The sequence below is a fragment of the Hypoxylon fragiforme genome (genome assembly GCF_022984875.1).
Source record: "Hypoxylon fragiforme strain CBS 206.31 chromosome Unknown GGS25scaffold_10, whole genome shotgun sequence".
Lineage (NCBI taxonomy): Eukaryota > Fungi > Ascomycota > Sordariomycetes > Xylariales > Hypoxylaceae > Hypoxylon > Hypoxylon fragiforme.
In genome coordinates this window covers 1,700,029-1,712,459 of record NW_026054765.1, presented here as the reverse complement: position 1 = coordinate 1,712,459, position 12,431 = coordinate 1,700,029, and the positions used below count along the sequence as shown (strand labels likewise).

Genomic DNA, 12,431 nt, shown 5'->3' with positions numbered 1-12,431 from the left:
GTTCTTCAAATATATAGCTATATAAGTGCAACCGGTATCAATTGAAAGCGCATTGAATTACGAATCGATTGATACCGGTCTCCAATTGGTGAGATATCTGGTCGTAAAGTTATTCAAGTAAATAAGCTAGCTGGGAGGGCGGGCGCACGTGATCACCCTTGAAGCCACCCTAAGAGCCTGCACACGATCGCCTAAGGGTGTCACATGATAAGTTGTCTCATGATAAGATGTCACATGATCAATTGTTACATAATATCTCACGATATATATATCTAAATAACTTTGCAACCAAGTATCGCATTCATATTTGACTTATATCATTTAATTAATAATTAAATTCTCTTTTAATTGATACCGGTTGCATTATTATAGCTATATGTTTTAAACGTTTAGGTTAGATATTAAATAATTAAGACGTTAAGCGATTGTATGTTGGCCTTAAGGGTGATCACGTGCCATCCAAATAACCGGCTTATTAATCTAAATATCAATTCGAAACCGGCGTTTTACGGCCCGAGAAGGCTCTAGATTTAAGGTTTTAGGGCCCGATAGCAATAATAGGTACAGTACTACGCCGTATATGTAATTACCTAGGATACTCATACTTTAAGATATGATCAGCACACAATTTGTATGGGTAATCTAACTAAGTGGGTGTTTACAGGGCTTAAGCAGGGTTTAAGGTGGAGACAAGGTCAAACGCTCCGATCTAGAAGGTCATTCCACCTGGGCCGCTTTTCTACACGTGTGATTCCAACCAACATTTAAAGACATGCATGATATTATGCAGTTGCGCGATAATATTGCTGAAAGAGACATCAATGACCTTGAACTTCAGCTAAACTGACTCCCCTGCTCCCGAATATCTCCACATTGCCCCGCTGAAAAAAGGTATAGAATTACGTAGTTGGCTAAGGCGTAACGGACCAAAGCTCCTTAGTTCCCTTAGCCCTGAATGGAGGGGCAGCGCATAGTGGGGCATAGCGGGGCAAGGAATTAATTCTCTTGAGGGATTTCGCTGCTTTTGCATCTCGATTGCATCACAAACATTACCTAACATTAACATTAACATTAACATTAACATTGACTGGAACGATTCAAACAACATTGAACCTCCTAACCTAAATACCTGTACTACTATGTAGCAACTGTAGCCTTGAGGTATAACACATACATACATATATCCATGGATACATATAGGTAACTGTACAGTACATACAGTGACATTATAGGTAGGTAGGTACCTGGGATATTAAATATTAATCACACCTTCAGGTGTTCACACTTTCTCCTCCTCTTTGTTCCTATCAAATCATATCACCAACTGACATCCATCTCCTGTCACCAATCAATCTCACATCGTGAAATTAACACCACCGTGGTCTTCGAGCGAATCATACCAGTTGATCACCACCCGTGGTATTATTTCTCCTGGATGTATCGACCATCATTCTTGAGATCATAAGTCGACTTCACATTACCACACTACCACCATATTGCCACACTACCACGGCTATAGCCAAACAATTGCTATTTGCCATCTTCTTATTATCAAGCCTTGTTGTGCCTCTCCTCTTACCCAAGGATACCTTAGCTTCCTGCGTACCTAAGTATTTTGAACCAAACCTTTCGGACCAAAATATTTTCCTTAAGGGATCTAAATACAGAAAACCCACTATTGTTCCACTGTTCGTCAGTGTTACGACTGGCAAAGATCTGGCAAATCTTATAAACCGCTTAATAATTTCAGAACTTCCAACATACCTACCTACCTACCTACCTACCTACCTACCTACCTACGGACCAGTCAATATGGCACCTACCGATGGGAGCGAATCTTCCACGACTAGCGACCGTAGGTTGCTACTCATATCCAACCGACTTCCTATCACGATAAAGAGGAAAGAGGAAGGGAGTTATGATTTCTCCATGTCTTCCGGGGGTCTGGTTACTGGTCTGAGCGGTCTAAGCAAAACGACAAGTTTCCAGTGGTACGGTTGGCCAGGTTTGGAAATCCCCGAAGCCGAAATCCCAACCATGAAGCAACAACTCAAGGAACAGTATAACGCCCATCCCATATTCGTTGACGACGAACTTGCAGACAGACATTACAATGGATTTTCCAGTACGTTTCCTTCCCCCTTTTCTTTTTATTTTTTCCCCCTATATCCATACCTACATTCACAATGATTTCTCTTATTAATGCAATGATGGGATTGCAGATTCCATTCTTTGGCCCTTATTCCACTACCATCCTGGCGAGATCACGTTCGACGAACACGCATGGGCTGCCTACAAGGAGGTCAACAGACTGTTTGCCAAGACAGTTATAAAAGATGTCCAAGACGGCGACCTGATCTGGGTACATGATTATCATTTGATGCTTTTGCCCGAAATGCTGCGCAATGAGCTACGCGACCGAAAGGACGTTAAGATTGGCTTCTTCCTGCATACGCCATTCCCCAGCAGTGAAATCTACCGTATCCTGCCTGTTCGCGAAGCCTTACTCGAAGGTCTGCTACAGTGCGACTTGATCGGCTTCCATACCTACGATTACGCCCGCCACTTCCTAAGTTCCTGCTCGCGCATTCTTGAAGCACCCACCACCCCGAATGGTGTGGAATATAGAGGAAAATTTGTGACGGTCGGGGCATTTCCAATTGGCATTGACCCAGACAAGTTTGTCGAGGGTCTGAAAAAGCCAAAGGTACAGGAGCGCATTGCAAGCTTGTCCCGCAAGTTTGAGGGCGTCAAGTTGATCGTGGGTGTTGATCGGCTTGACTATATCAAGGGTGTTCCTCAGAAGTTACACGCACTCGAGGTGTTTCTTACTGAGCACCCAGAGTGGATCGGCAAAATTGTGCTTGTCCAGGTGGCCGTCCCTTCCAGACAAGATGTTGAAGAATATCAGAACCTAAGAGCGGTCGTCAACGAACTGGTGGGGAGGATTAATGGCAAATTCGGGACCGTGGAGTTTATGCCAATCCACTTTTTGCACCAAAGTGTTCAGTTCGACGAGCTTTGCGCTCTGTATGCTGTCTCGGATGTCTGTCTTGTTAGTTCCACTCGAGATGGAATGAACCTCGTCTCATACGAATACATCGCAACTCAACAAAATCGTCACGGCGTCATGATCCTCTCCGAATTTACGGGAGCCGCACAATCCCTGAATGGAAGCTTGATTGTGAACCCCTGGAACACGGAAGAGCTAGCGAACGCGATCCATGACGCTGTCACCATGTCGCCTGAAATGCGCGAGGCCAATTTCCGCAAGTTGGAGCGATACGTTTTCAAATACACGTCGGCGTGGTGGGGGCAAAGCTTTGTTAATGAATTAACCAAGGTCGACAGCGCCCACAGCCATGGTGTTGATAGCAAAGTTGGACCAGACGCGAGGCCGATGCTCAGTAACGAGGTTGGCCGTGCGTTGTCGGGCGTTTTCGAAAGTGTCAAGGAAGCTACCAGATCTGCAGCCCCCTCTGGTGCTGGTCTAGGCTTGTCGAAATAAGGAGTGATGAATTGACGATGGGAATATTCTTGTTAGAAGGGGGCATGATTTGCAAATAATGAACAAAAGTGAATGCATACGATTCAAACGAGTCTTAGGTTGGAGTTCGGGGTTGGTAGGTCGGTATCGGTTATGGAGCTTTCGGATCCCGGTTCGTAGACCTGTGCATAAATTTTTCATGAGCCTATACAATTCTCTTTTCTCGTTCAGGTGACGATGACTACAATTTCCAATCCCTGTGGTTTTATCATCTGCGTGTGAAGGATAGTTCACTTAGGAAGAGGTTAATGATGAAGTATCATGCTCTACCAGACCCCTATACTTATCCGCTATTAATTTGACAAGCAGGATTCATCGGCACATGAACGGGATTATAGGATGCAACTAAATCAAGGTCAGAGACGTCGAGTATTACTAACCTAAGTATCTAACCTACCTACGCAAATAGAAAATACAATTCTTGCTAGGTATCCATCCATGGCAGCGGACGATTTAAAGAAAAAGGGGGTGGAGAGGATTATTAATTAGGTATCAATACCTGCCTACGTGCCCACGTGCCTAGGTCGCCAGTACTCTACCACGTAGGTATTGTACCTAAATAATAAACAATAGGGTATATCTTGCGATAGCTAGGTACCTAGGCTAGCTCTTCACCAACGTCGACCGCAGCGCCAACGGCTCCACGCCGACCGCCCTCCCCCCTGCCCCTGCCCCTGCCCCTGCCCCATCGACCGTGAAGACGAACTGGTCCAGCGGCATGTCCGCGTACACCGCGCTCGTCTGGCTCACCCACGTGCCGCAGTTCGTCGAGAACATGTCGTTCGCGTGGTCCGCCAGGTCCAGGTTCTCTACCACGGCCTTGAACGCCACCTTCCGCGTCCCGTCCTCGGCGGACGGCTCGGACTCGAGGCCGGTCGGGTACAGCCGGATCGCGGGCGCCGTCACGTTGTAGTTTAGGGTGTACCGCACCGCGACGGCGATCATGTCCGTCCCGTTGCTCGTCCAGCGCTCGACGCCGAGGCCGGGGCGCGCGCGGTCGGTCGTCAGGACCAGCGTGCTGTTGTTGTTGGCGTCGGCGTCGCTGTAAGTGCCCGCGTACGTGGCGTCGGCCTGCGCGCGCGCCGCCTCCTCCAGCGCCGGGACCAGCACGGAGCCGACGGCGTCGGCGATGTCCCAGTTCGCGTTGCCCGGCCACGCGCCCGCCAGCAGCACCGAGATGCCCGCGTCGTAGTCGGGCAGCAGGACCAGCAGGGACATGTACAGGTTTATGGACCCCGCCTTCGAGTACGCGTCGACGACGCGGCTGCCGTCCGCCAGCGGGATGCGCCGGATGCCCCACGGCGAGCTGACGCCCTCGTGGATGTCGGCGGTGAGGCCGACGGGCTTCAGCCACCGCCGCGTCTGCGCGGCCGGCAGCAGCGTGTGTCGCAGGATGCCGCGGCCCAGGCGCGACAGGTCCGAGGCCGAGGAGTACATGTTGCCGGTTCTGTGCCACGCCAATTAATTTGGCTTGGTTAGCCGAGGGAAGGGGGGTAGCGGGTAAGAGGTGAAGAAGAAGCGAACATAAGTTTAGGGCGAGCATGAATTAGTGTGAGGGGGGGGTCAGGGGACGATTAAGATTGAAAGGAAAAAGAAAAGGGGGGGTGGGGGTGGGGGTTAACTTACGGACTACCCTCACCAATACTCCACGACCACCCGGCCTCGTTGCCCTGCGGGATGATGCCAATCGAGTCGTCGGCCGGCTTCTGGTAGAAGGTGCGGTTGAGGCCCAGCTTGTCGATGACGTTCTGCTGCAGCATCGTGCCGAACTTCTTCTGCGCGATCGCCTCGAGCGCGTACGCGAGGATCTGGTACCCCATGTTCGAGTAACCCGTCGTCCAGGAGGGTTGAAAGGACGGGGGAACGTTCGCTAGGCCGGTGAAGAATTCTGTTGATCTTCGTGTTAGAGAATTGCTCTTGTGGGCTTTGATGTAGGTATGACATGTATGTGACTTACGCGCGCGTGTACATTTGAGAAACTCGCCGCATGTTGGTGTCATGTTCCCAGGTGCCGAGGGGAATCCCTGGGCTCGCAGGACAGTTTGGTTGTGCTCCTGTGTCAATTCCCCCTGAAGAGCATCTAACGGTTTCGTTTCTTGGTCTTAGCCTAGCGTTCTCTTTTCTTGAACTCTTATTTTTCTTTCCCCCCCCTTATGATCCCCCAAACTCATTCGGTTTCTTCAGTTCTGTTCTTGGAGCCTCCCTTTCGAACTATATATACGGCAATGAAAAGAAATACTCACAATCTCTTACGATACCCGCCATATGGCTCGCCAGATCCTGCAGCGTGATCTGGTCCCAGTCCACGTTCATGATGGGGTCGTACTGGGCCTTCCCCGCCAGCAGCTCGAGCTCAGGCACCCACTGCGTCACAGGCGTGTTCCAGTATATATCGCCCGCCTCGCTCAAGAAGGTCAGGATGGTGAAGATCTTAGTGACGCTACCGATCCGGTACACCGTGTCGCCGTCCACGCTCTTTACGCCCGGCGTGGTGGCCGATAGCAGGTCCGTCGCCGTGTGGTAGTGGCTCCAGACGGGATCTCCGCCGTCGTCGGCGTCCGAGGCAGAGAACACCTGGATGGACCAGGATGTGCCGTTCGGGTTGTTGGCTGGGTCCGTGCCCCGCGCGTCGAAGATCGCGGTTAGGTCTGCGACTGCGGCCTTCATCACCTCGGACGACGCGAGGTTGGTGGGCTTCGGGAATACGGGACCCGGGTACGGACAGTTGGGGATCCCGCTGACGAACGGGAGGATCATCTGCGCCGCTGCGAGCAAGAGCGCTGTGGGGGGGAGAATAGCCATCGTGAAAGGGGGGTTGGGCGAGTCCAATAAGAAAACCGAACGTGAAAATTAGGTATTAAAGAGAGGAGGAGAATGATCTGCTACTCCCACATAGACATGCTACCTAGCACAAAAACGTGGAAATATGACACATAAATGCTTTCCTCTGATTAATTTCTTTACCTACCTACCTCCTCGGTATTTGTAGACAACTCTCTAGGTAATAATGTTACATCTAGTCATCGTAAAAGATCTCTTCGCACGCCTTGCTCCCTTACAAAAGAGATGAAGATCATCGAAGCTCGCAACATGCCACCATTCACCCGGGCTCCTGGCCCTGTCACCATACCCTAAAGGGGGAAACTTGGTCGAACCAGGTCGGCGGTCGTGCGGAGCATTCTTGGGGCGTGTAGTTGTAGTTGCATTGAGCCACGCAGCCAGACGCGTGAAGCATGTGACGGAGGCATCATGACGAGAAGGATCGACGTCAACGAGTCCCAGAACGTGTGCTCTATCTCCAAATCCCGCCTTACCAGCAGCTACCTACCTAGGGTAGGTGGGTCCTTAACTACCTAGGTAACCTAGGTAGATAGAAAAAAAGGGGGGGAGTAATATTGACAAAGCGTTACACCTCAACACTACATCGTGAGATTTCTACTTACTCTCCGAAAATAAATAGCTATAATAAGCTAGCATGCCCCCAACTTCGGTACATGGACCTGCTTGAGCTACGTTGGATGGATGTCTACGTCGTACGGCTGTTACGTTGGCTGCCATGCGACTTTTGGCTGAATGCGGCCCGTCAGATCTTTTACGCCATCGGGAGCGATCGTTTGGGACTGGAATTGTTCCGGGAAACGAAAAGGTTTCTAGGTTAGCATGACTGGATCCTGACCAAAATTATGTTGAAGACGTTCCAACACCGATATGTTCCTTCTCTTTTTTGTTTCTGTCTATACCCAGGTATCTACCTACCTAAGGAGTTTAATTTCCATGTGCCGTGGCCAAGACCATTTGTTATCTAGAACCACACGCACACATCATGAGCCGGAAAGAAAGAAGAGTGAGAAATCCTGAGTGGGATGGGTTCTAATTTATCTGCAATCCATTCCGCTCCATCAGTTAGATATTCGATGCTACATGCGTAGTTGGGTTGTAGTTGTCATTGTAGGTATGATAACATGCTGCAGGAACTTCATATAAATAAGTTAATCGCCCAGAGCGAGACATTTACAAGCTTAACGCGTTCAAATTGTTCACATGCCAATCCTAGTTCATAGGTATTATCACAATAGACGGTGTGGGCATGCAATACCTTCTAATTTCGGGCATACGGGATCGGTCTATCATAAAGCTTAAAATATCTCGAATATCTATGAGTAGATATTAGACAAGAGGCGAGGCTCGGTATTTGGTATAGGATGGCACTATTGAATCATGGACTGTTAAGCAGCAATAAGCTGAGGATTGAATAAGTTCCTATCTAACTATCTAGTACCTATCTAGGTTAGACTACTTAGTAGGTGAAATCATGAATATCATGTGAAAAAACGACCCAGGTATCTCATCCTAAGCCTAAATGGCTGGCTCCGTGTGAATGAATCAACACCTCTCCTTGCCTTGCCTTGAACGCCTGGGGGGTATGTATCGTAAGAAGAGCGCAAGCTGGCTTACAACACGACAAGCTGTGACCTCATCGCAACAAAGAAAATTAAAGAAAAAGAGGGCATAAAGGTAACTCGCATAGCCATTCGCGATAGCTCGATATCAAGTCGACGCATTCGTAGAATATTTGACTAAAAGGGTGAGTTGACTACGTCTTCCTTGCCGAGCTTGTACCTTCCACTCTCTCGTGTGCCAATTCGTGCCGAGCTTCGTCTTGGTGTACCCAACCGTTGAAAGTCTCCCGCGATGCTTTCTCTCGTGGGCCGCTTGAGAGACTGCTTTCCGACCATGTTCACCCAGTTAGGTAGGGTGACAATGACATTCTGGTCAGTGCCAAACTTGAAGTCGTCTGCTTTGACGTTGTCCTCGTAGCGTTTGATGATATACGGGGCCTTGGAACCACGAAGGACCTTATCAAGGTTCCAATCGATGATGTACGGGCCTGTAGCAGTGATGATGGACGACTCCTCGTTTGTCTTGCTAGTATTGAATCGTGCAGGTGTAAACGACACACCCTTACCAGTTTCATGATGGAATTGGGCGATATGCTCAGGGGTTAAGGCGAGACGGCGAGGTTGAGGTTTCGAATCCGCAGCGAACGGCTTCTCGAAACCTAGCTTGCCACTGTTTTTGCCATCCTTCTGGAGTGCATCAATGAGAAGCAGGTATGTACGGCAGGTTCCTAGTACCCAGCGTCCGTCTGCAGACACATCAAGACCAATAATAGGCTCTCCAAGTGCTGGAATAACAGTCTTTGCATTAATGCCCAAACGATCGAAAAGACGAATATCACCCTTATTCGAGGCGACGGCTACATATCCCTTTTCTGTCGTAGATATGGAAGAGAAGTCGTTCTTTGACACGTATTGCTTGAGCTGGGAGTCGACAAGCTTGGTGCCTGATAGACGAGGGTCGACACGGAATAGAGCATTACGAGAGATACCTAGGAAGGTTGGTTCATGGGTCATCTGCGCAAATTTGTTTTCCGGCGCAAAAGTCACAACCGGGATGTCGTCATGAACATTCCACTCGTCGACAACCTTTCCGTACTCGAGATCCATACGATACAACTTGTTGGGGTCTGTATCGTTCTGTAAGATTAGATTACGATCTTCGTTGTGGAGCATGACCTTCTTGGGGACGAAAGAAGCGCCCTTGGGAGTCTCAACCTTGGAAATATTGGTCGTGAATTCCAGGTGATTCTTAGGTGTATGTTTAAACACGCCGATCTTGGGGCCTCGAACGACGAACGAGCGGTCGTGTTTGTATCCAACAGCAAGAGCAGAGTTAGTATAAGTGTCCTTAGGTCCTGTTTCAACGTCTTCTTCCTCTTCGTCGCTGTCATAATGCTCGCTTTGCGGCGCATCATCCTCAGCTTCTTCAACTTCCGGCTCCTCCTCTTCCTCCTCCTCGATTGGAGCATCCTTCATGTTTAGATCCTCAAATGCATCCATGACGTATTGACGCTCTTGCTCTTTGATCTTATTCCACTTCACTTCATTCAGCTGTTCCCATAGTGCCCTCATCAAACCATCCTGAAATCTTTCGAGCGTCTTATTGTCTTTAAATCTCAACAACCACGAGTACGCAGAACCGTCCTCGGTGAATTGGTTAAAGATGAAGGAGAGGAATTCGAAGTTGAAGACAGGGTTGATGTCCGCAACTACGGGAATGCCAAGCCACTGGCGGTCGTTGCTGGCGATATGCAACCAGTAGTTCCAGTTGCCAATATCTGATACCTGAGCAGTAACCGCTGTATCTTGGAGAACGAAGGCCCCTGAAGGAAAATCAAAGAAGTGGAGTTCACCAATTTCCATTGCAAATACCTCCAGCGGCTCGGGTTGGGCTGGTGCCTTTGGGGGGCCAGCCTGCTTACCCGATCGTGTATCGGCTTGACTTTGGGCATCATCCTCATAGGCCTCCGGTTCCGGTTCCGCGAGAACTGAAGACGCAGATAGCGTACTATCGCGCTTGATACCGGCATTCGCCTCGTTCTTTAACTGGAACATGGCGTCGGATGAATCGATGGAGCGTGCTAAAGTTGGGCTGTGAATGGGGCTCGCCTGTGGGATAGGCTGTTCTTCGAAATCAAACTGCTGAAGGTCGGCTTCAGAGGCAGTGGAGTGTGGCTTTCGATACTTGCGCTCGTATTGGCACTCTCTCGCGATGCGCTCAAAAGCCTCAACTTGCGCAGACTTGATCGAAGGGTCGCAGACGAACTCGTACACGTCGCCAACGTCGCCGCTCAAATCTTTCCAAGCAAGCACCTTTTGCGAGCTTTCTCTGTTTTCAACACGGAAATGAAGAGCTTCGTCAAGTAGGAACGTCTTCTCGTCCTTCTCGGCAGCTAGTGCATTAAGGTCTTCGTCTTCACCTTCCGAGTCCTCTAGCAACTCAGCCTCGCCTTCCTCATAAACTCTCTGGATAACGAGCTGGTATTGGTAGTCTTGGCCGGTGCGACGGATGCGAGCGGTAGAGTCTTTGAAAATCAATTCAGAATACCCTTTGGGTGATAAGGGTCGGACAAGGTAGAGTTGGCCTTGGGGCAGCTCGATCATAGATTCCTGGCTGCTGCTCCCAAAGATTAGTTTGCCCACTATTTACGAAAACATTAGCTAGTTGTTCATATCGTATTTGATATGTGATAATTGGGGATGATTTGAGTTGGCATATATGAAGGGAGGGGGGGATGTGATAGATCCATCTATGATAGTAATGTGGTTCCCAAAGCACCATTTGGTTGGTCGTTGGCCCGCAAAATACAATTCACGGTCTTGACTGAAGTGTCATCTTAGGCATTACTGTCGATAAGGGGTGCTTCTTACCATTTTTGAGGACAAACATGTTGTCCAGATGAAGATTTCAGATTGTTGGTATCACCAAGGAGACTTCAGGGAGGAAGAAGAAAAGTTGGTCAAGGGTTCAGATGTGTAAATAAATAGTAGATTGGGTAAATAGTTCATGGAAGGTGGGGGATAGCGACTAAAAAGGCAGAGAACAAGGATCTGGTCACAAGTTGGAGGCTAAGGGTTAAAAGTCAAGTACCAAAATTTATGTTGCTTGTTGGATTGGTTATTTTCGATTATGATGTATGATGTTTTTATGTTCAAAATGTCTAAATGTTGTTTGGTGAATAGAGGAAAGAGCAAAAAGAAAAAGAAAAAGCATGCGTCATAACAAGACCTCCAATTCAAGTGTTGCTTTCCTTTTTTGTGCCTGGGCTGTCTGGGTAACCTAAAGTGGGGCCAATGGGCAGCAGCTCATCTCAGTCCAGAGTCTTGTCACTGGTGCAGCCACATAGAGGGGAGTGGCACTGCAGTGGGGTCCAGCGCCACATTTTACGGATGACTCACCCTGGGTATCACCTAAGTTCACATGGCAATGTTCCAAATTCCAATTTGAACATTGAGATTTATTAGTTTCAAGTTCTACATGTGAAGGATGTAACCTGCTTGATTTTAAAAGTGGCCTGCTTTAGTGGCCATTATTACCGGTAGTGCATGCATACAGTTCCACACATTCTATCATCAATATCGTAGGGCTGCATCTTACTGTCATCATACACCACTTGTCTCTCATGTAGTCATATAGAAGACGCCTTTCACAAAGCACCCCGTTCACTTAGGCCAGCTGAAGATCTCTACTTAATGCATTAAATAGGTAGGCTTTCGGGTCTCTCTTTCAGGAACTTGTTCTAAACTCCAGTGAGCATATACAAGATCACTTCGACCCAGGTAATTTTATGCCCAGCCAGGGTCTTGTACTGGCTATATCGAAGGCGCTCTTCGTCATGCTTACCTCTCTCATCACAGCATCGCTCCCGTGTAAAAGGCTTGATTAGATATAACCCCCTTATCTCATGCCCGAGCCACCCCCAAATGGGTTTCCAGATGGCTGATCTGTTGGTTGTGAGCAAGGAAATGTCCTTCTTGATGATAGACTTGTAAAAATCGCAAAATGGCGACTATGACGTAAATTCGATGAATCTGGGATAGCGCTGATTGCGGCTGGGAATCTAAACCGTCAGTATCATTCTGGCCCCTACGAATTAGGAATTAGGGGGGTGGGGGCCCTGGGGGGGCTATCGTTTCCAGTTCTTTGTATTGCGAGCGGGACGTGTTTGCTTCGTTCAATGAGAATATGTTGGTGCTCTGAATATTGAACGAAATTCAATAGTTGATTACTACTAGGTTAGTAACGATGAATTAGAAAGCTCTTGAGCCAACTCTCTATACCCTGCTAGACGCGTTCTTGAAGAGCCGAAATTGGTGTCTCCTCTCCCTTACATCCCTTACATGGTTGACCTGTAGATAGCAATGGGTTAGGGTAGTTGCATAATTACATTTCCCAGCCAACCTCCCTATTCGATCATCATGTTTATCCTCAGCGTTGTCGCTATTCTTATATTCACCTACTACCACGAAAAAAATACACTACG

General features: G+C 48.5%; 3 protein-coding genes across 3 annotated transcripts; 1 reads left to right on the top strand and 2 right to left on the bottom strand.

The window, feature by feature from the left end:
* The first annotated feature begins 1,496 nt into the window (after positions 1-1,496).
* Positions 1,497-3,827, top strand: GGS25DRAFT_90173 (glycosyltransferase family 20 protein). The gene is made up of 2 exons (XM_049266125.1): positions 1,497-2,125; positions 2,223-3,827. The coding sequence occupies exons 1-2, from the start codon at positions 1,813-1,815 to the stop codon at positions 3,506-3,508; spliced, it is 1,599 nt and encodes a 532-aa protein (XP_049112432.1). The 5' UTR covers positions 1,497-1,812; the 3' UTR covers positions 3,509-3,827.
* Position 3,828: 1 nt separating this feature from the next.
* On the bottom strand, positions 3,829-6,349 carry GGS25DRAFT_528381 (beta-lactamase/transpeptidase-like protein; the record flags this gene model as incomplete). The annotated part of the gene is made up of 4 exons (XM_049265184.1): positions 3,829-4,994; positions 5,174-5,435; positions 5,505-5,627; positions 5,791-6,349. The coding sequence occupies 4 exons, from the start codon at positions 6,347-6,349 to the stop codon at positions 4,151-4,153; spliced, it is 1,788 nt and encodes a 595-aa protein (XP_049112431.1). The 3' UTR covers positions 3,829-4,150.
* A 1,414-nt stretch (positions 6,350-7,763) lies between these two features.
* On the bottom strand, positions 7,764-11,381 carry GGS25DRAFT_511036 (VID27-domain-containing protein). Its single transcript, XM_049262695.1, has 2 exons — positions 10,819-11,381; positions 7,764-10,589 (listed from the first exon to the last, which is right to left on the bottom strand). Exons 1-2 carry the CDS (start codon positions 10,835-10,837, stop codon positions 8,125-8,127), a joined length of 2,484 nt encoding a protein of 827 aa, XP_049112430.1. The 5' UTR covers positions 10,838-11,381; the 3' UTR covers positions 7,764-8,124.
* Positions 11,382-12,431: the final 1,050 nt, after the last annotated feature.

Excerpts from the sequence above, each read along its gene's own strand:
- GGS25DRAFT_90173 (XM_049266125.1), top strand. The coding sequence starts at position 1,813 with ATGGCACCTACCGATGGGAGCGAATCTTCCACGACTAGCGACCGTAGG. Across the intron at positions 2,126-2,222 it reads ACATTACAATGGATTTTCCA|ATTCCATTCTTTGGCCCTTA; the intron begins GTACGTTTCCTT and ends ATGGGATTGCAG.